This window comes from Oncorhynchus mykiss, chromosome 9 (genome assembly GCF_013265735.2).
Source record: "Oncorhynchus mykiss isolate Arlee chromosome 9, USDA_OmykA_1.1, whole genome shotgun sequence".
Taxonomy (NCBI): Eukaryota; Metazoa; Chordata; class Actinopteri; order Salmoniformes; family Salmonidae; genus Oncorhynchus; species Oncorhynchus mykiss.
Genome location: NC_048573.1, coordinates 40,120,481 through 40,141,757, shown reverse-complemented (window position 1 = coordinate 40,141,757; position 21,277 = coordinate 40,120,481). Strand labels below are relative to the sequence as shown.

The following is a 21,277-nucleotide window of genomic DNA, read 5'->3' as shown; positions in this document are numbered from 1 at the left end:
AATTATTCCTGCTTCCGCGGATATGGCTGGGACAATCCTGGGGGTAAGGCCAAAAACTGTACAGACAATGACTTCATCAAACAACACTATTTCACGACACATCAATGACATGGCAGGAGATGTTTTGAAACAATTACTGCTTCGCATACAAGCCAGTGAATTCTATGCGTTACAGCTGGATGAGTCAACAAGCGTGGCGGGAGTGGCACAGCTCCTGTTATATGTCCATTACATTTATGGGGGGTCAATTAAGGAAGACATCCTCTTCTGCAAACCACTGGAAACCAGGACAACAGGAGAGGATATTTTTAAAGTACTGGACAGCTTTGTGACATCAAATGGACTTAGGTGGTCAAGATGTGTTGGTATCTGTACTCATGGCGCAAAAGCCATAACAGGGAGACATAGTAGAGTGGTAACGCGTGTGCAAGCAGTTGCTCCCGATGCCACTTGGGTACACTGCAGCATCCACCGAGAGGCTCTTGCTGCCAAGGGAATGCCTGACAGCTTGAAAGGCGTTTTGGACACGACAGTGAAAACGGTTAACTTGTTCAAGCAAGGCCCCTGAACTCTCGTGTATTTTCTGCACTATGCAATGATATGGGCAGCGACCATGTAAGGCTTTTACAACATACAGAAATGCGCTGGGTATCAAGGGGCAAAGTATTGACACGTTTTTTTGAATTGAGATACAACCTTAAAGTTTTCTTTACTGACCATTTTCACTTCTCTGACCGCTTGCATGATGACGAGTTTCTCACACGACGGGCCTATCTGGGTGATGTTTTTTCTCGCCGAATGATCTGAATCTAGGATTACAGGGACTCCCCGCAACTATTTTCAATGTGTGGGACAAAATTGAGGCTATGATTAAGAAGCTATTTTGGATTCGTTATCCCTTTCATGCCTTGCCTCCAGTTCACTTACCGATATCTGAACAAGAGAGCCTCATTGAAATTGCAACATGTGGTTCTGTGAAAATTTTATTTAATCAGAAGCCACTGCCAGATTTCTGGATTAGGCTGCGCTCAGAGTATCCTGCCTTGGCAAATCGTGCTGTCAAGACACCGATGCCCTTTGCAACCACGGACCTATGTGAGAGTGGATATGTGAGAGTGGATTCTCGGCCCTCACTAGCAGGAAAACTAAATACAGGCACAGACTGTGTGTGAAAAATGATTTAAGACTGAGACTCTCTCCAATACAACCCAACATTGCAGAGTTATGTGCATCCTTTCAAGCACACCCTTCTCATTAATCATTCTTATGTTTAATAAATGTATCGTCTAGTGTGTGTGTGGCAGGCTTACAACAATGGCAAAAAACAACATTTGAGAGTGCGCTGACCCTGGTGCTAGAGGGGGTATGCAGCTGGAGATGAATGTTTGAAGGGGTGCGGGACTATAAAAAGTTTGGGAACCACTGGTCTAGGGTGACAGGTAGGGTGGTGATATGATCCTTGACTAGTCTCTCAAAGCACTTCATGATGACAGAAGTGAGTTCTACGGGACGATAGTCATTTACATAGTCATTCAGTTACCTTGGCTTTCTTGGGAACAGGAACAATGTTGGTCATCTTGAAGCATGTGGGGAGAGCAGACTGGGATAGGGATTGATTGAATATGTTCGTAAACACACCAGCCAGCTGGTTTGCGCATGCTCTGAGGACACGGCTAGGTATGTCGTCTGGGCCGACAGCCTTGCGAGCGTTAACACGTTTAAATGTTTTACTCACATTGGCCACGGAGAAGGAGAGCCCACAGTCTTTGGTAGCGGGCCACGTTGGTGGCACTGTATTGTCCTCAAAGCGCGCAAAGAAGTTGTTTAATTTGTCTGGAAGCAAGACGTCGATGTCCGCGATGGGGCTGGTTTTCTTTTTGAAATCTGTGATTGTCTGTAGATCCTGCCACATACGTCTCGGGTTTGAGCCGTCCACTTTGTCTCTGTAGTGACACTTTGCTTGTTTGATTGCCTTACAGAGGGAATAACTACACTGTTTGTAGACCATATTCCCAGTTTCCTTGCCATGATTCAATGCAGTGGTACGTGCTTTCAGATTTGCGTGAATGCTGCCATCAATCTACGGTTTCTGGTTAGGGATGGTTTTAATAGTCACAGTGGGTACAACATCCTATACACTTCCTTATAAACTCGCTCACCGAGTCAGTGTATGCGTCAATGTTATTCTCTGAGGCTACCCGGCACATATCCCAGTCCACGTGATCGAAGCAATTTTGAAGCGTGGGATCCGATTGGTCAGACCAGCGTTGGATAGACCTAAGCACGGGCGCTTCCTGTTTTGGTTTCTGCCTATAGGAAGGGAGCAAAAAGATGGAGTCATGGTCAGATTTGCCAAAAGGAGGGTGGGGGCATCGCGGAAGTTAGAGTAGCAATGGTCGAGCTTGTTCCTCAAATTAGCTTTGTTAAAATCCCAACTACAATAAATGCAGCCACAGGATATATGGCTTCCAGTTTGCATAAAGTCGTTTGCATAAAGACGTTCCTTGATGGCTGTCTTGGGATCCGCTTGCGGGGAGGATATACACAGCTGTGACAATAACCGAGGAGAGTTCTCTTGGGAGATAATACGGTCTGCATTTGATTGTGAGGAATTCTAGATCAGGTGAACAAAAGGACTTGAGTTCCTTTATGTTGTTACAATTACACCATGAGTCGTTAGTCATGAAACATACACCCCCGTCCTTCTTCTTACCGGAGAGATGTTTATTCCTGTCGGCGCGATGCACTGAAAATCCTGTTGTCTGTACTGATTCCGACAGCATGTCCCAAGCTAGCCATGTTTCCGTGAAACAGAGTATGTTACAATCCCGGATATCTCTTTGGAAAGAAACTCTTGCCCTGATTTAATCGACTTTGTTAACTAGGGACTGGACATTAGCGAGTAATATACTTGGATGCAGTGGGTGGTGTGTGCGTATCCAAGCCTCACTAGAAGACCGCTCCAGCACCCTCTCCTCCGGCGGCGTTGTTTTGGGTCGCCCTCTGGAATCAGTTCAAATGCCCTGGGAGGTGCAGACAAAGTATCCGCTTTAGGAAAGTTGTATTCCTGGTCGTAATGCTGGTTGTGCTGGTAAGTTGACATCTCTCTGATATCCAATAGTTGTTCCCGGCTGTATGTAATAAAAATTAAGGTTTTCTGGGCTAACAATGTAAGAAGTGATACATTAAAAAACTAAATACTGCAAAGTTTCCTAAGGACTAGAAGCGAATCTGCCGTCTCTGTCAGCCCCATCGACCTTGAGCAGGTGTTGTTCAGAAAGAGCAGGTGTTGTTCAGAAAGAGCAGGTGTTGTTCAGAAAGAGCAGGTGTTGTTCAGAAAGAGCAGGTGTTGTTCAGAAAGAGCAGAAAGGGCAGGTGTTCAGAAAGAGCAGAAAGAGCAGTTGTTGTTTCTGGTTTGTACACTCAATGTATGTCTAAATGGCAGTAAATTGAATTGAAGCAGCTGGGATTTATGGAGGCAGCAGATTGAACCCTCAATCCGAGGTAAGAACACAAATTGGCAATAAGGAGTTCTAGCTGGTGAAAATGAGAGTATGGTGTTTTCTCTGGGTCTGTTCCAGTCCACGTAAAGGAAGCCTCTCCACCATCATAGTAGACCTGATGGGAAGAGACGTGTCCTGCAAAGACCTCAACCCCCTGGTCAGAAACCCAGCCCTCTAACAGTCGCGATAATGTGTATGAGTTAACGTGGGGACGTGTTAGCCTTTTCTGTATATACCCCATGGGGACAAGCTATCTCCCTCCAGTGTGGAGTTACATACTATTGTATTCACTTTTTCCGTTTTTAGAAAGCTCATTCACTGGATGCCCTCCTGGAAAGCATGCCGGAATGTTGAGGTGAGGGATAATTCCTATTTTCAAAACGTTCAAAACATTTCTGAACGATACTACTGTAAGAGCTAAGTGTTCAAACTTATTGGTCCTTTCTGTCCTTTTAGTTTTTTTTTTTTTTTTGCCACAGGAACATAACCACTTGCACGAAGGGCACGTTCACTCGAGAGCAGCTTCAGGACAACTTCTCTTACGTCATCCTCAAGTAGGTTGTGCGGTGAGGTTGTTACAGAGCACTGATGGAAGTAAGATTCTAGACTGTCACGCTTGATAGAAATGTTAAATAAACATTTGATCTGTTCTATACAACAACAACAAAAATGCTTGTGATGCCAAAGTGGTTTTTTTAGGTCTTTTTCATTCGCGGAACATAAGGCTTCCACAAAGAAAGCTAATACAGAGTTATAAAGTTATTGCTGTTAATATATATTTTTGTCATTTCATGTGCAGTTATAACGACTAGTATTTCATTCATTGTCCTCCTCTTCCACCACCTTCCCCTCCTCCACTAAGAAGTATGTGTTCTTAGTGGAGGAGGTTCTGTTCCGGCCTAGCTCTGCCTCCAGTGACCTGCATATCTCCTACTACAGTATTACAGACTACTTCTGCCCCCTGCTGGTCTACCACGATACCCCCAGGAGACCCTCCATGGAGCTGTGAGTAACCCTGGCAACCCTTTTCTCTGACCTCAAAATACACTCACTGTACATCGTTCAGTGTAAGAAAACCTGTCATCTCTGTGTGAAGTGGAGTTCAGACAGACCCTTGATATAACTACATGGCACACACACAAAGACCATTAGAACAAGCATGGCACTCCGTCAAATCAAATAACATTTTATTTGTCACATACACATGGTTAGCAGATGTTAATGCGAGTGTAGCGAAATGCTTGTGCTTCTAGTTCCGACAATGCAGTAATAACCACAGAGCAACAGCGCCAGAGCCAACCCACCACACAGCATTTTCTAGAGCAGGTAAACATGGCTGCTTGGTTTTTGATCCTGAGCCAACATCAAACCCACCATTGCAGCTGGAACGGTAATGAGCTTGTGGAGCAGGCGAGTGGCGACTTTGTGATGTTTGAGGTGAACGGCATGCATAACTACCAGTACCATCAGTCGGGCCAGGAGGCCAAGTGTGTCTCCCAGCCCAAGAACTGGACCTCTCTGCTGAGCCAGCAGCAAAATAAACCAAACCCCAACACAGCCCAGACCAGGAATATATGTACCGGTACACATTCTATAGCAACACAGTTGAATTCTTACTTTATCACCAATCAATAATGGCCGATAGGAATTTGTCGACACAGCACTGTAGACTAGAGCCCCCCATGCACTGTAAGCAGAGTCATATAGCCTCCATCCCGAGGGAGGATCTTTCCTAATTTCCCACGTTTGATTTGGATATTCGACAAATTCAACTTATAAAATGCAGATACATCGTCCTTGTCCTCATTAATATCTCATACATTCATCCCTCTGCTTGCTTTGAACCTGGCCTTATTTTTATTTTTATGAGCGCACTTAGTTACCAGGCTGTACTCTGTAATACATCAACTGAAGGTTGAATACGGTAGTGGAATATTTTCCTATCAAGTGGAGTAAGACATAAATGTTCATAGTTAGTACACTATTTATATGCCATATTCTATAGTAAACATGAAAACTGGATTGTTTTTCATATTGTAATATTTATGATGATATTCACTGTCTCTGTGTTTCTGCAGCTACTATACGCTGACCACTACATTCAGTGTGCACGGGGCATTCCTTCCTCGCCCTCTGCCATCTGGTGTGGCACTGGGCATCTTCCCGGGCCATCTTTGTGGTCCTGCTGCTCATCGGCTTTCTCCTCAGCCAGCGCGCTCACCATAAAAAAATAGGATGGACACACACTTTACACACAAAGCGCAACACATTCAGATGTTTTTTTTGTCAAAACACACGCACTCCCAATACATCCCAAAACAGGAGAAAAAACGCATGTCCTCTGAGCAGCGTGAAATAAATGTGATGAGCTGTTCAGCATGAACTCTGTCAGTAACTGATCCCTGCCTTTTTGTCTTGTCTGTGATTCATTTAGAAACTGTTTTCAGTTTTAGGAACACAGTTAGTTGATCTGAAATCTGTTGATGATTGGAAATGATACATTTGCATAAAGCTTTTTTTAAATGCTGTCCTTGTATGTTTTGCTTGATGAAAATGTTTTGGAGGAATAAAGAGTTTATAGCAATCGTTTCTTCATAACGGCAGTTTTTGTTTCACACTTCAATCAGATGGAAGCTCTGTTGACGCAAGACACGGTAAACATATGGATAGTTATTCATTGTAAAGTTTTTATGTACACATACTTCATTGCGCATCAGTCACCTTTAACACGGTGCTGGCATAAGTCAACAGTCTTTAATGTCACCCGTTGTGTTGACACAATCCTATGGCTTGTTTCACAAGGTTAAGAACACCATGGCACGCACCTTTACAGTTGTAAGAAGACGGCGTAGGTTTATTTTGCTGTTAAAGGGATAGCTCACCCACATTACAAAAGAACACATTGGTTTCCTTACCCACTAAGCAGTCTATGTTATAACAGCAATCTGTGCTTTGGTTTTATTCCCCCTTGGAAATGTTTCCAAATGCTAAGGTTTTAGCATTTGTGGAACAAATCACATCCAAGTCCTCGTACCGATGTTAGCATTTTTCGACATGTTCAAATCACGAGAAAGTATCTCAAATTGATTGTGAAGCTCAACAAAGTCACGTCTACATGACTTGAACCTGTGTGTGAAAAAGTGCTAATATGGGTATCGGGATTTGTTCCACAAAGGCTAAAACGGTGGATGCTAAGCTTCTAGGCTTTGTTTCAATAAAATCACCTGGGAAGATGAACAACACGGTGCAGTGTTTACATTTTTCAAAGTACCTGTATGTGCGAATGGTCTTCATTTTTTGTACATTTAGAAACAGTGCCAGGGAAATGAAACCAAAGCATCGATTGCTTATATCGGTACCATGACTTTGTGGCATTTGTGGCACAAATCTCATTCAAGTCATGGTACTGATACGCACATTTTCCACGCATGTTCAAGTCATCTATAATTGCCGTCAAACCTTTTCTATAGACTGCTGACAGGGAAAGGAAACCATTAAGTAAATGTGTAATTTGGGTGAGCTATCCCTTTAAGCATGCCTGGATGCAACAAATAGAGTCAAGCCTCTAATCTAATCTACAAAAAGTCTGTGATAACAGAAACGGCATGTTTTCAAATCAAAAATATATTGTTGGACAATCATCACATTTAATTTCAAATAACAAATGTTTGGAAGGTCCACCGTGTTTTGTATTAAAAACGGGCACTTAAAGAGCAGAAACATGGTTTTGACTAGAGTTTCACACATATCATTAGTGTTTGCCGCGTCTGCCTGTTCTAATGAGGTCTAGATAAACAGACGTGGCAGCCACTGTGCATAGCCTACACAAAAATGCATTCTGTTCAATGTGCTCCATTTCTGTGGCAGATAGGAGGTTGCCACTAACGGATCAAGGGCCAAATATATTTTTCACCCCTAGCTTAGAGGTTAAGGTTAGGATTTGGGGTTGAGGAATTGAAACCTAGATATGTGGTCAGGGGTAACTTCTACCCCGAGCTCAGGCAGTGGTGGTGCTGCGAGGGCCCTTCTTCCCTGTCTTAGAGGAAGCTGTCTTCTTCACCACAGACGTAGGAGAAGCCATTGAAGGCGCTGTTGCTGCTGGTGCTGGCGTTCAGCTCAGGGGTGCGACCCACCGAGTTAGGCACCATCTCCCTGGTGAACTCTGGGTCTATGTGCTGCGTGTCCGCTGGCCCTTTCTGAAGGAGAGAGGAGACATGTTAGGGAATTGAGCAAAGTGATAGAGAAAAGAGACGGACAGTGTGAAGGCGAAAACGAGGAAAGAAAGGTAGTGAGAGAAAGTGTTAGAGAAAGAGCCGTTAAGGTTAGAGAATATGGTAAGAAACAACCGGCATGTTATAGGCCAGGGGTCGGCAACAGACAATTTCTTTTGGCCCCCAAAAGTGGGAGGGGGGGGGGGGGGGGGGGGGGGGGGTAGTTTTAGGTCAAAAAAAGACAGTAAAATCTCCAGCAAATCAGCCCCAAAAAATAATCATGTTGTAAATCAGTTCCCAAGTATTCCCACCAATAAAAGAGATGTGATCGTGTCTCAATGTAATCCAGGTATGAAATTAGTGCTCTTTTCAACTACAAATCTCTTTTTGGGCTTAGTTGTGGTCAATTTGCAGTGTACAAATGATTATGCCCCCCCCCGACAATCCACTCCAACAAAAATTGGCCCGCGGCTGAATCTAATTGCCTACCAATGTTATAGACTGTGCCAAAAACTCACCACATTGGGGTAGTATGGAGGAGTGATCCGCTTGTGGTACAGGTCATCCCAGTTAATCGGGGAGAAGAACACATGGTTCTTGATTTCTAACTGCAAAGTAAAACAAGAATCATATACAAGAAGCGATGTATAACTGAGTGAACATTAGTGAAACACAGTAACCGGCAAAGGCATGGGGTTGCTCCCGAAATGGCACAGAAGTAGTGCACTATATTGGGTATAGGGTGCCATTTCAGATGCAATCCATGGTCCATGGAGAGGGTCTAGTCAGCCACTCACAAAGTCGTCGATGGCTCCCAGCCTGCAGTGCTGGTCTTTCTGCAGGAGGCCCTGGAGCAGACTACAGACAGCGTCTGACTTCCCTGGGGGCAGAGGCAGAGGCTTGTGCAGGATACCATCATACAGCTCAGACATGTCCCGGCTGTAAAAAGGAGGCTAGAAACGGAGTAGAACGGAGGAGAGACACTGTAGCCACCAGCTACTCCAGAAACATTTCCTGAAGTTGGTAACATAATGGTCTTGGGACATTTGCTGCACGAGGAAATAATATTCGGATTGGCCTTAGATTGCATTAAGTACAGTAGCTATAAGATTAGAAAAAAACGATTTTATTTTAGTACTACTTTCTTTAAAAATACTAAACATACATCACACAAACAGCTACATCCCACCTGCCCTGACCCTCAAGCTCACACCTCCATCTCTAGTACCCGCATCACTCACCGCCACATGGCCTCAAACTGCGCCATTTTGATTCCCTCCGTCGCCCACGCACGTTAAAAATTAAGATAACAAAACATTTGACCTTTCCATTGTGTTGATTTTCCAGTTTTTAAGTATACGTTTTTTCAAGATGATTGAGGAGAAAAGTATCGTCCGACCCATCGTCCGACTGCACCCTCATAAGCCACGTCTTGTAATATGTAGACAGACGGATTAAAAGTACATTTATATTCTAATACTTCTGACAGACAACTTTCTAACTCTGCCCATAATTTGACTGCCATGACTGCCGTTGTTCCGTTGTGCTGTAGAATGGGAATTTTGTAAAATACATTCTATACATTAGTTTATACTGGATTAAGCATATTTTTTCGTTTAACTAATTTCATTAGTTATTTTCAGACATTTCCTCCATCTCGTGCCAATATCAGTTAAGTCTTGGTTCCAATAGTTTATATTTTTTCTAAGATATTGTCAGTTGGATATGCTCTCTGCAAGGGTTTGTATAGCTTTCAATATGAATATCGTTTTCTGACTCAAATAGGATTCCCTCAAGATTCCTAATCCAAATTTTGTGATATAAAACTTTTAAATTGCATATATTTGAAAATGTCTACATGGGTCAATCCAAAATTGCTTTTTTAAATCATGTCATGGAAATCAATGTATTTCCTAATACCAAGTAATTTATGATTTATATGCCTTTAGTTTTCCACGTGCACCAATGTATCAGTGAATTCTTAAAAAGCTATCCAACGAGTGTGTTTTTTAGGGTTGCGTTTTTAGGGAGTGCCATTTGATCTTGTGGAATACATTTCATTCCATGTTGTTATTAGTAGCTCGTAGCTTGATCATTTGAAAACAAACACATGAAAAGATTCTGTGGACGAGCATGCGCATCTTCATTGTTCCTCTTTAGTACATTTAACCATACGACGCAAGTAAAAGCATTGGGTGGCTAAGATTCAAAAACGTACAAGACTATAGATCATCTCATAGAGCACAGCTCCCAGACACCACCAGTCCACAGTGCGGTCATAGGGCTCCTTACGCAGAATCTCAGGGGCCAAATACTAGAGAGAGAGACAGAGACAGAGAGAGAGAAATACACAGATGGATATATAGAGCTGTAAGTGACTATTAGACATATGTTATAACTAACATATCATTGAGCACAGACACAATCTCAGGGCTATCCCTCCCTCACCTCGGGGGTTCCACAGAAAGTGGACGTGGTGGTCTCCGGCTCCACTCCCTCTTTACACAGCCCAAAGTCCGTAAGCACCACGTGGCCCTGGAACACACATCGGTTTTAAGCACCTTCCCAATCAATCTTACAGGAACTTACAGGACCGCGTACGATACTGTTTTTGCGAAATCTTGAACCATCTTCCCTAAGATGAGAAGGAAGTGAGTTGAGATATTGAAAACAATCCAATAACATTACATCCACTTATGAGTCAACACTTACCTGAGAGTCTAAGAGAATATTCTCTGGCTTTAAATCTCTACAAAAGAACAAACAAACAAAGATATTTGATTTCACGGACCCTCAATAGTGTACATTATAACGTGTTGCTTCTGCGTGAATGTGTCGGACCTGTAAACAATGTTGAGGGAGTGAAGGTAGCCGATGGCACTGGCAACCTCGGCAGCATAGAACCGAGCCCTCGGCTCCAAGAAGCACCGCTCCCTCTGCAGGTGGAAGAAAATCTTCCAAGACAGAGAGAGAGGGAATGAGAGGGAGAAGAAGAAGTTAGCGATAGAGGGAGAAAGAAAACATTTCTGCCTTGTTGTTTTAACTGTCAGTCTCCTGCGCTCTGACAAAGCATGTCATATTACTACCAGTACATAATTGACTCATCATAATACTGTGACACAGAGACTTTGGACTGAGCCGATCAGTAAATGGGAGTAAAGTGTGACTAAGACCAGGACTTGGGGCTATGACACACTGCTCTGCTGCTTCTGTGCTGACAATAGCTTGGCAGCTTTAATGTACAGTACCAGTCAAAAGTTGACACACCTACTCATTCAAGGGTTGTTCTTTATTTTTTTTAAACTATTTTCTACATTGTAGAATAGAGAATGCATCAAAACTATGAAATAACACATATGGAATCATGTACTAAGCAAAAAAAGTGTTAAACAAATCAAAATATATTTGATATTTGAGATTCTTCCAAGTAGCCACCCTTTGCCTTGATTACAGCTTTGCACACTCTTGGCATTCTCTCAACCAGCTTCATGAGGTAGTCACCTGGAATGCATTTCAATTAACATGTGTGCATTGTTAAAATGTATTTCCTTCTTAATACGTTTGAGCCAATCAGTTGTGTTGTGACAAGGTAGGGTTGATATACCGAAGATAGCCCTATTTGGTGAAAGACCAAGTCCATCTTATGGCAAGAACAGCTCAAATAAGCAAAGATCAATGACAGTCCATTATTACTTTAAGACGTGAAGGTCAGTCAATCTGGAAAATGTCAAGAAATTGGAATGTTTCTTTCAACAGCACTTGCAAAAACCATCAAGCGCTATGATGAAACTGGCTCTCACACTTACCTCTGCTGCAGAGGATACGTTCATTAGAGTTAACTGCACGAGAGATTGCAAACCAAATAAATGCTTCACAGTGTTTAAGTAACAGACACAGCTAAACATCAACTGTTCAGAGGAGACTGCGTGAATCAGGCCTTCATGGTCTTATTGCTGCAAAGAAACCACTACTGAAGGACACCAATAAGAAGAGACTTGCTTGGGCCAAGAAATACGAGTAATGGACATTAGACCGGTGGAAATCTGTCCTTTGGTGTGATGAGTCCAAATTTGAGATTTTTGGTTCCAACCGCCGTCTTTGTGAGAGGCAGAGTAGGTGAACGGAGGATCTCCGAATGTGTGGTTCCCACCGTGAAGCATGGAAGAGGAGGTGTGGTGGTGCTTTGCTGGTGACACTGTGATTTATTTAGAATACAAGGCACACTTAACCAGCCTGGCTACTACAGCTTTCTGCAGCAATACACCATCCCATTTGGATTGTGCATAGTGGGACTATCAATTGTTTTTCAACAGGACAATGACCCAACACACATTTCCAGGCTGTGTAAGGGCTATTTGACCTAGAAGGAGAGTGGAATGCTGCATCAGATGACCTGGCCTCCACAATCACCCTACCTCAACCCAATTGAGATGGTTTGGGATGAGTTGGACTATTTACTACATTGTAGAATAATAGTGAAGACATCAAAACTGTGAAATAACACATATGGAATCATGTAGTAACCAAAAAGGTGTTATACAAATGTGGGAACTCCTTCAAGAATGTTGAAAAAGCATTCCAGGTGAAGCTGGTTGAGAGAATGCCAAGCATGTGCAAAGCTGTCATCAAGGCAAAGGGTGGCTACTTTGAAGAATCTAAAATATATTTTGATTTGTTTAACACTTTTTTGGTTACTACACGATTCCATATGTGCTATTTCATAGTTATGATGTCTTCACTATTATTCTACAATGTAGAACATAGTAAAAATAATGAAGAACCCTTGAATGAGTAGGTGTGTCAAAATTGTTGACTGGTACTGTAAATAAAGGATGGCTTATTAGGAACATTGCTACAGTCCATTCCTTTTTGTCATTTGCATATCATATGCAACCTTTCAGGAAACCCAGGACCAATAGCCAGCTACCTCTCCCCCGTTGACATAGTCCAGGACAAAGTAGAGCTTCTCTGGGGTCTGGAAGGAGTAGTGGAGGCCCACCAGGAAAGGGTGCTTCAGGCTCTTCAGCAGCACGTTCCTCTCTGCCATGATGTTCTTTTGCTAGAGGACACAAAGCAGCATTGAACCAGCGGACACGAGGCAGAGGGCAGGACACAGCAGAATACAGGCCCCTGTCAGCGCCACTGCTTCAGCCCCAAGCGCAAGACAAGAGACAATACACAGAAAGAGTGGGGGGAGAGCGAGACACCTCTTTCCTAAAAAGGTCCACAGTGTTATTTATGCTGCTTTAAGTCACAAGTGCAGCCGTCTACACACATCTGACTAGGTCTGTCAGACAGCTATAACGTGTGTCTGTGAGTAGCTCATAAAGTCCAAGACTTGCTTATAAGTATCAAGTGATACAAAACCAAGGGGAAGAAACAGCTCTGATTATGGGAATGTACAGTTAGTAAGAAACACAGAGACTGGGGGCTGTATAATCAGTCTGTCAGAGTACAAAGGACAGAACACACTTCAGATTAGATTAGATATTATCTTTCTTTGAAACACACAACAGACTTGGGCAAAACCAGTTCTGCTACACAGTGAAATGCATACACATGTTGAATATATACTGACATAAAGGGTTTTATTGGTGTCATTTAATGGACCTTTACCACAGAAAATAAATAACCTGTATGTGAGTTGGTTGGGAGAATGAATAACTAAATAAAATGTTTATAGACCAACCTCCTTTTTCTTCAGGATGACTTTCTTCTGTAAAACTTTGACCGCATAGAATTTGTTGTCAGCTTTGAGCTTGGCGAGCAGGACCTGGATGCAGGGTGGTTGCCAATAAATCTCTGGTTGTTTACTCAAAACTTCACCTACTAATATGACACTCTTATCATAAACATATCTTAAATCAATCTAGAGGGTCAATGAAATACACACAAACAACATATTTGATTAACAGTCACACAAAACATAGAAAGAAAGTAGTCATAGACACAATGAAAAAGGACTGCAAATTAACTGGACAAATTAAAAATGGCTACTCATCCGGAGTACAATTTGTCAACAGCCTTATCATCATTCATTGGTTTGTTTTTGCCTTTTCATCAAGGTAACCTTAACAGTCCTGAATAGACAGAGTTAATCATTGATGAAGGCATGCAGCCTTTTGTCAGACAGACAGCAGTGTAGTCTGTCTTACCTTCCCATAGGTCCCTTTTCCAATAACAGCCAAGAAGTCAAAGTCAGTGGGCTTGGCACTGAAACAAGAACAGGAATGATGATACAGATATCTGTGTCATACGGATTGACATGACGCGTAATCATGACAGGTTATGGCAGAGACAACCGTCTCGCAACATGACTCTGGTATGATGCATGAAATAGCATGTTCGATCAAGGGCTCTATTCAATAGGTGAAGCTGAAGCGTTACAGATTCCGCAATAGAAATGTAAAGGTCATTTCGGATTGAGCCGACACCTGCAGTGTTTATCGCGAACACAGTCTCCGCTAAAGCCGGGAACAATGCCATTCAATTTCCATCACGCTGTAAAGCTGAATTTCCACCATGGGGATTGAAAAGAGCCCCGAGTCTCAATAACAAAGTACAGCAGTGTATGTTAGTGGTTGCAGCCGATGTGTGGCATCATATCGAGGTGTAAACAGTTTTGTTAATGAATGCATCGGGATCACAATTCCGTTGGTAAAGGGTTACCAGATGTCAGTTCTACGGGGCATTACGAATCACCGAAACCCATTACTCTTAATACTGTACATACTGTGGGTTTGCCGAGGGTCCCAGGTTGACCTCACTGAGGGCGGAGGGCGGTGATCTAAGCTAGAAGACAAGTAGAAAAAAAACAATGAATGATAGAGCAAAGCAGTGTAAACATCCAGTAGCAAAAATAGGATTACATCCTTGATTGACTACAAAGCACAGCACACTACAGAGTGAAACACTCACTGGATTACAGTTCGCCATGGCCTTGGTCCATTCCTTGCCCACCGGGGAGCCTACATCAGTGCTTCCCAGACCTGTCATTACAAAGAGGACACGATTGGAACACAATGACATGATAGCACCCCACAACAGTGTGTGACTCTGCTGCTGGTCCCCCTATGCCAGCTTGACCCTGACAAACTGGTAGTTCTGGTTTGAAACCCAACGCAGGCAGGCACAACAAAGGATATTTGTTGTTTTGGAGAGTTCATATCAATGGACACTTTTACATGGCAAATGTTACTTTCCCGTGTCCACAAATGTGTGCGGGACTGCTTAGGTCATTATTCAAACCAATTTCAATCTCCCCCACAGACGGTCACTTGCCAAGAATGTCTGAATGTTTTGAAATGTTCCTTCCATGGTCTTAAGAAATGTTTAACCTTTAGGCCTACTGAATAAACAGCCATATGTCCTCAAGAGTAGATTGTAATGTGCTACAGTAGATGTGTGGAAAGTTAGAAACCCATTTGAAGGTTGATATCCCATTTCTACAGTCATGTGTATTACCCTCTAATTAGGGCTTTGGGATTATTATAGACCTTATATTCTCAAATTATACCATTGTGTAAATGCAAGCGCAAATTACAAATAGGGTGTTTACAAACTTTGAAAACATTCAGCAGACAGAGACAGAGCAGACAGAGCAACATACAGAGCATTTGGGAAGTATTCAGACCCCTTGACTTTTTCCACATTTTGTTACATTACAGCCTTATTCTAAGATAGATTACATTGTTTTTCCCCCCTCGTGAATCTACACACAATACCCAATAATGACAAAGCAAAAACATGCTCTTAGAAATTAGCATCCTCTCAAGCTCTGTCAGGTTGGATGGGGAGCGTCGCTGCACAGCTATTTTCAGGTCTCTCCAGAGATGTTAGATCGGGTTCAAGGACATTTAAAGACTTGTCCCGAAGCCACTCCTGCGTTGTCTTGGCTGTGTGCTTAGGGTCGTTGTCCTGTTGTAAGGCGAACCTTCGTCCCAGTCTGAAATCCTGAGCGTTCTGGAGCAGGTTTTCATCAAGGATCTGTATTTTGCTCCATTCATCTTTCCCTTTATCCTGACTAATCTCACTGAAAAACATCCCCACAGCATGCTGCTGCCACCACCATGCTTCACCGTAGAGATGGTGCCAAGTTTCCTACAGACATGACGCTTGGCATTCAGGCCAAAGTCTTCAATCTTGGTTTCATCAGACCAGAGAATCTTGTTTCTCAGGGTCTGAGAGTCCTTTAGGTGCATTTTGGCAAACTCCAAGCGGGCTGTCGTGTGCCTTTTACTGAGGAGTGGCTTCGGTCTGGCCACTCTACCATGAAGGCCTGATTGGTGGAGTGCTGCAGAGATGGTTGTTCTTCTGGAATGTTCTCCCATCTCCACAGGGGAACTTTGGAGCTCTGTCAGAGTGACCATCTAGTTATTGGTCACCTACCTGATCAAGGCCCTTCTCCCACAATTGCTCCGTATTGCAGGGCGGCCAGCTCTAGGAAGAGTCTTGGTGGTTCCAAACCTTTTCAATTTAAGAATGATGGAGGCCATTGTGTTCTTGGGGACCTTCAAAGCTGCAGAAATGTTTTGGTACTCTTCCCCAGATCTGTGCCTCGACACAATCCTGTCTCATAGCTCTATGGGCAATTCCTTCGACATCATGGCTTGGTTTTTGCTCTGACATGCGCTGTCTACTGTGGGACCTTATATAGACAGCTGTGTGCCTTTCCAAATCATGTCCAATCAATTTAATTTACCACAGGTGGACTCCAATCATGCTGTAGAAACATCAAGGATGATCAATGGAAACAGGATGCACCTGAGCTCAATTTTGAGTCTCACAGCAAAGGGTCTGAATACTTATAGAAGAAAGGTATTTCTGATACAGTGCCTTGCGAAAGTATTCGGCCCCCTTGAACTTTGCGACCTTTTGCCACATTTCAGGCTTCAAACATAAAGATATAAAACTGTATTTTTTTGTGAAGAATCAACAACAAGTGGGATACAATCATGAAGTGGAACGACATTTATTGGATATTTCAAACTTTTTTAACAAATCAAAAACTGAAAAATTGGGCGTGCAAAATTATTCAGCCCCCTTAAGTTAATACTTTGTAGCACCACCTTTTGCTGCGATTACAGCTGTAAGTCGCTTGGGGTATGTCTCTATCAGTTTTGCACATCGAGAGACTGACATTTTTTCCCATTCCTCCTTGCAAAACAGCTCGAGCTCAGTGAGGTTGGATGGAGAGCATTTGTGAACAGCAGTTTTCAGTTCTTTCCACAGATTCTCGATTGGATTCAGGTCTGGACTTTGACTTGGCCATTCTAACACCTGGATATGTTTATTTTTGAACCATTCCATTGTAGATTTTGCTTTATGTTTTGGATCATTGTCTTGTTGGAAGACAAATCTCCGTCCCAGTCTCAGGTCTTTTGCAGACTCCATCAGGTTTTCTTCCAGAATGGTCCTGTATTTGGCTCCATCAATCTTCCCATCAATTTTAACCATCTTCCCTGTCCCTGCTGAAGAAAAGCAGGCCCAAACCATGATGCTGCCACCACCATGTTTGACAGTGGGGATGGTGTGTTCAGCTGTGTTGCTTTTACGCCAAACATAACGTTTTGCATTGTTGCCAAAAAGTTCCATTTTGGTTTCATCTGACCAGAGCACCTTCTTCCACATGTTTGGTGTGTCACCCAGGTGGCTTGTGGCAAACTTTAAACGACACTTTTTATGGATATCTTTAAGAAATGGCTTTCTTCTTGCCACTCTTCCATAAAGGCCAGATTTGTGCAATATACGACTGATTGTTGTCCTATGGACAGAGTCTCCCACCTCAACTGTAGATCTCTGTAGTTCATCCAGAGTGATCATGGGCCTCTTGGCTGCATCTCTGATCAGTCTTCCTCTTGTATGAGCTGAAAGTTTAGAGGGACGGCCAGGTCTTGGTAGATTTGCAGTGGTCTGATACTCCTTCCATTTCAATATTATTGCTTGCACAGTGCTCCTTGGGATGTTTAAAGCTTGGGAAATCTTTTTGTATCCAAATCCGGCTTTAAACTTCTTCACAACAGTATCTCGGACCTGCCTGGTGTGTTCCTTGTTCTTCATGATGCTCTCTGCGCTTTTAACGGACCTCTGAGACTATCACAGTGCAGGTGCATATATACAGAGACTTGATTACACACAGATGGATTGTATTTATCCTCATTAGTCATTTAGGTCAACATTGGATCATTCAGAGATCCTCACTGAACTTCTGGAGAGAGTTTGCTGCACTGAAAGTAAAGGGGCTGAATAATTTTGCACGCCCAATTTTTCAGTTTTTGATTTGTTAAAAAAGTTTGAAATATCCAATAAATGTCGTTCCACTTCATGATTGTGTCCCACTTGTTGTTGATTCTTCACAAAAAAATACAGTTTTATATCTTTATGTTTGAAGCCTGAAATGTGGCAAAAGGTCGCAAAGTTCAAGGGGGCCGAATACTTTCGCAAGGCACTGTATATATATATTTTTTGCCCAAAAAAATCTAAAAAACGGTTTTCACTTTGTGATTGTGTGGTATTGTGTGTAGATTGTTGAGGAAATTGTTTTATTTAATCCATTTTAGAATAAGGCTGTAACGTAACAAAATGTGGAAAAGGTCAAGGGGTCTGAATACTTCCCGAATGCACTGTATCAAAGGTCTTAAATAGACTACTAGCCTATTACGGTTTACCATTGTATTCCTTGAGTGATTACAAGGCTATTTAGAGTATTTGGAGAACATTTTCCAACTTGATAGAACCATATTTCAAACATTCACCCACGGCTGGCCCGCTCATTAAGCAGGATTAGGGGGCCACCTATGGCGGAAGGTTGACGCGGGCGGCATTTTCTGAGATAAACTCACCTAGACGCACCTCCAAACAACAACACATAAAACCTCACTTAATTCTGCACCAAAACAATGACAATTTCTCTCAACCAGTGGCATATAGATTTTTTAGGTGTGCGCTGATAAGGAGTGGACACATTGTCAAAGGCGCAAAATATTTTGCTTGTGAATTCCCAGTGCGCCTCTCCGGGGTGCTGTTGGAGAGATGCATCTCTGCAGCGCTGTCAAAAAAATGATTGAACATCAATAATGTAGCAGATATAGGATATGGTATAAATAGTATGTGGTCTTTTCTGTAGCCTACAGGCGGGAGATAAAATGTATGACAATGTAATGACCTTTTTACATCATGCAGGTTTATCTGATTTAATTGCCTAACCTAAAGGGCACTCATTCAAATAAAAAATGAGCTGTCATGTTAACAAACAACATCTCCTAAAAACAGGAAAGGTCAAAGTAAAACATATGGAATGGGCAATCACAACTGTTGTCCAGGAGTTCCACCCCATTGTCATGAACAGGGGTTCCAAGTTTATATCCATTAATTATTGACAAGCTGATCATAGCGATTCCCGCTGTGTAAACACATTGCAAATAGGCTCACGATAACTCCTGATAAAGTTTGGTAGCTGATATTCAGAGTGTAAATAGCCAAGTTGATTAGTCACAAGAATCAGGACTAATTAAACCAACGCAATGGCCTGTTACCACATCGACGGGCATTCATAAAATGTAATTTCAGACAACACTGTAGGCTACTCCTCAGTAAGCACGGACTGACGTCAAAGCCTTTTGAGTGTCTTTTTTTGGTCCAGTCCCGAACCAGCCTTGATTTCCACATCCACGGACATTGGATTTTGATCCGGTTCAGACCAAATCTGAACCAATCATAGACTTCTATGTTTGGTTCAGATTTTGTGCGGTCCAGAACGGCCTTGATTTCAACATCCATGGACATAGATTTTTGGTTCGGTCCGGACCAAAACTGAACCAATCATAGACGTCTATGTTTGGTTCATTTTTTATCCTGTCTAGACCAGCCTTGATTTGTCCCAAACAGACGTCAATAAATTACTTATTTTCTAATTTAATTCAGAACCAAAAATTATCCTGATTTCAACATTCGGAAAAGGCGTATTTTTCTATGGAAAATAGGTACATATGGACCATTGGCAAAAGAAATATGGAAAACATGGAAAATACGGAACATTTTAAACATATGGAAAATACATTTTAAGCTTTCATTGAACCTAACTTCAATGTCTGGAAAATACTATTTTAGATGTCTTTTCAACCTCATTGGGACTGGGACTATTCTAATTTTGCGGGGGCGACATTTTTTGGTCTCCCCTATGGCGGCAGAATGGCAAGGACCAGACCTGCAGTCACCACTAACCAGAAATACATGAAAGGCTACATTTTACAGTACATTGTGTACATTCTCAACCTACCTGCAGTAAATGTTAAAACTGAGTTCAAGCCTACCTGTCGCAGGTGCGTGCGGTCGGTGGAGTGCTGTCTAATCGACTGACTGACCGAAGACCCTTGGCTCGAGTCAAGTGTCGAAGCACAGAGCACAGCGCTGTAGTTGTCGCAGCTCAGAGCACAGCGCTATTGTTGTCCTGCATTTTAGGACTACAGAAAGCAGGGCTAGTTGGGGTCACTCACCAAATGAACTAGCCTTATGGATATCCACTATCGTCGGGGCTTGATTACTCAGCTAACCATCCAAAAATCTCATAAGACATAAATAAGGTGGTGTTTTTGGTGTAATAATGACGTTATACTATGTTGTTATATTGGAAAGTGTCATGTAGAATACCAATGAATCCTTATCTGATCTTCTAAGATATTAATTCAGCTTTGATCTAACTTTACTAAACGAGCACCTACCACCGTTGTGAGAAGTAGCGGAGCTCCTGTGAGCAACGCTTCCGTGAGCTCCAGCAGCGCTACACCCCTACTCCCGCTGCACCGAACGAGCTCATTTAAGCGCATACTCTTACCTCTTGCAAAATTTGGAGATGCAGAAACGATACCACGTGTATGGCTGTTTTATTTGGCCAATGGAACATTTCAGGTTGGTTTTAGTAAAACAGCTTGGAAGGGGATACTTTTACAACTGGATTGAGTGAAGTGGCAGAAAATATGTTGAATAAGCAACTCATGAGCATGGAGAGCCTCTCAGGTTTGACAAAATGTATTTATATCTTTCAGTCTAATACGGGTAATTACTTTAGTTTTGTAGGTCTTCGAGAGAAACACGCTTTCTACAAGTAGTTAGGCAACAGTCCTCTCAAAGTTCAGCTGAAATTTTACCCTGAAAGGAGGGTGGGGGGGAGGGGGGGGGGGGGGGGGGGGCTGAAATGCCAGGGCTGAATTTTAGCGCCCGGGATTCGTTTACAACGGCTCACATTGTGAAATTCTATCAAATGCACGTGAAATTGCGCAGGAAGATAAAAAGGTAGCTCTGTTAATATTAATAATATTTTAACCGTTTGAGCTAGAGAAGCCGTTTTACTTTCTGCAAATCTGCAAGCATGCCTGTCACGAACCTTTTTTCCTCTCTGACACTGCTGCGTGATACGTGCAATGCCTAGTTGTAGGTTTCTGTTTGGTCAATCCGCCGTCTGAAGTGGCCGTACAGTATTTACAGCCTCCGCAGACTTCAGCGCGTTCATACTTCTTGCGCTAAAAGGAGAAGACCAGAGCGAATATAGCGAATGAACTTGTTAAG

General features: G+C 42.7%; 1 protein-coding gene and 1 long non-coding RNA gene across 5 annotated transcripts in view; one reads left to right on the top strand and one right to left on the bottom strand.

The window, feature by feature from the left end:
• LOC118966046 overlaps window positions 1-6,306 on the top strand; it is a 17,241-nt gene extending 10,935 nt beyond the window's left edge. For 2 of the 3 annotated variants that reach the window (XR_005053245.1, XR_005053244.1), the window contains exons 4-7: window positions 3,810-3,858; window positions 3,983-4,057; window positions 4,366-4,508; window positions 5,582-6,306. This is a non-coding gene — a long non-coding RNA (uncharacterized LOC118966046). The remainder of the gene's footprint in view (window positions 1-3,809; window positions 3,859-3,982; window positions 4,058-4,365; window positions 4,509-5,581) is intronic. The other variant, XR_005053246.1, reaches the window with a different exon arrangement.
• On the bottom strand, window positions 6,171-21,277 carry LOC110532064 (serine/threonine-protein kinase Sgk2). 2 transcript variants are annotated; one of them, XM_021615670.2, is made up of 13 exons: window positions 21,096-21,277; window positions 14,633-14,703; window positions 14,448-14,506; window positions 13,870-13,927; window positions 13,404-13,487; window positions 12,642-12,773; window positions 10,556-10,668; window positions 10,427-10,463; window positions 10,163-10,249; window positions 9,933-10,028; window positions 8,512-8,667; window positions 8,233-8,322; window positions 6,171-7,699 (listed from the first exon to the last, which is right to left on the bottom strand). In XM_021615670.2, the coding sequence occupies exons 2-13, from the start codon at window positions 14,648-14,650 to the stop codon at window positions 7,541-7,543; spliced, it is 1,089 nt and encodes a 362-aa protein (XP_021471345.2). In that variant the 5' UTR covers window positions 14,651-14,703; window positions 21,096-21,277; the 3' UTR covers window positions 6,171-7,540. The 2 variants fall into 2 exon arrangements, with proteins under 2 accessions (XP_021471345.2, XP_021471346.2); XM_021615671.2 differs by lacking the exon at window positions 21,096-21,277 and adding an exon at window positions 20,026-20,153.

What these genes read in the sequence shown, in the direction of transcription:
- LOC110532064 (XM_021615670.2), bottom strand. An exon ending in ATATTCTCTTAGACTCTCAG is followed by an intron (nt 10,250 to 10,426) that starts GTAAGTGTTGAC and finishes TGTGTGTTCCAG; the next exon opens with GGCCACGTGGTGCTTACGGA. An exon ending in CTTTCTGTGGAACCCCCGAG is followed by an intron (nt 10,029 to 10,162) that starts GTGAGGGAGGGA and finishes CTCTCTCTCTAG; the next exon opens with TATTTGGCCCCTGAGATTCT.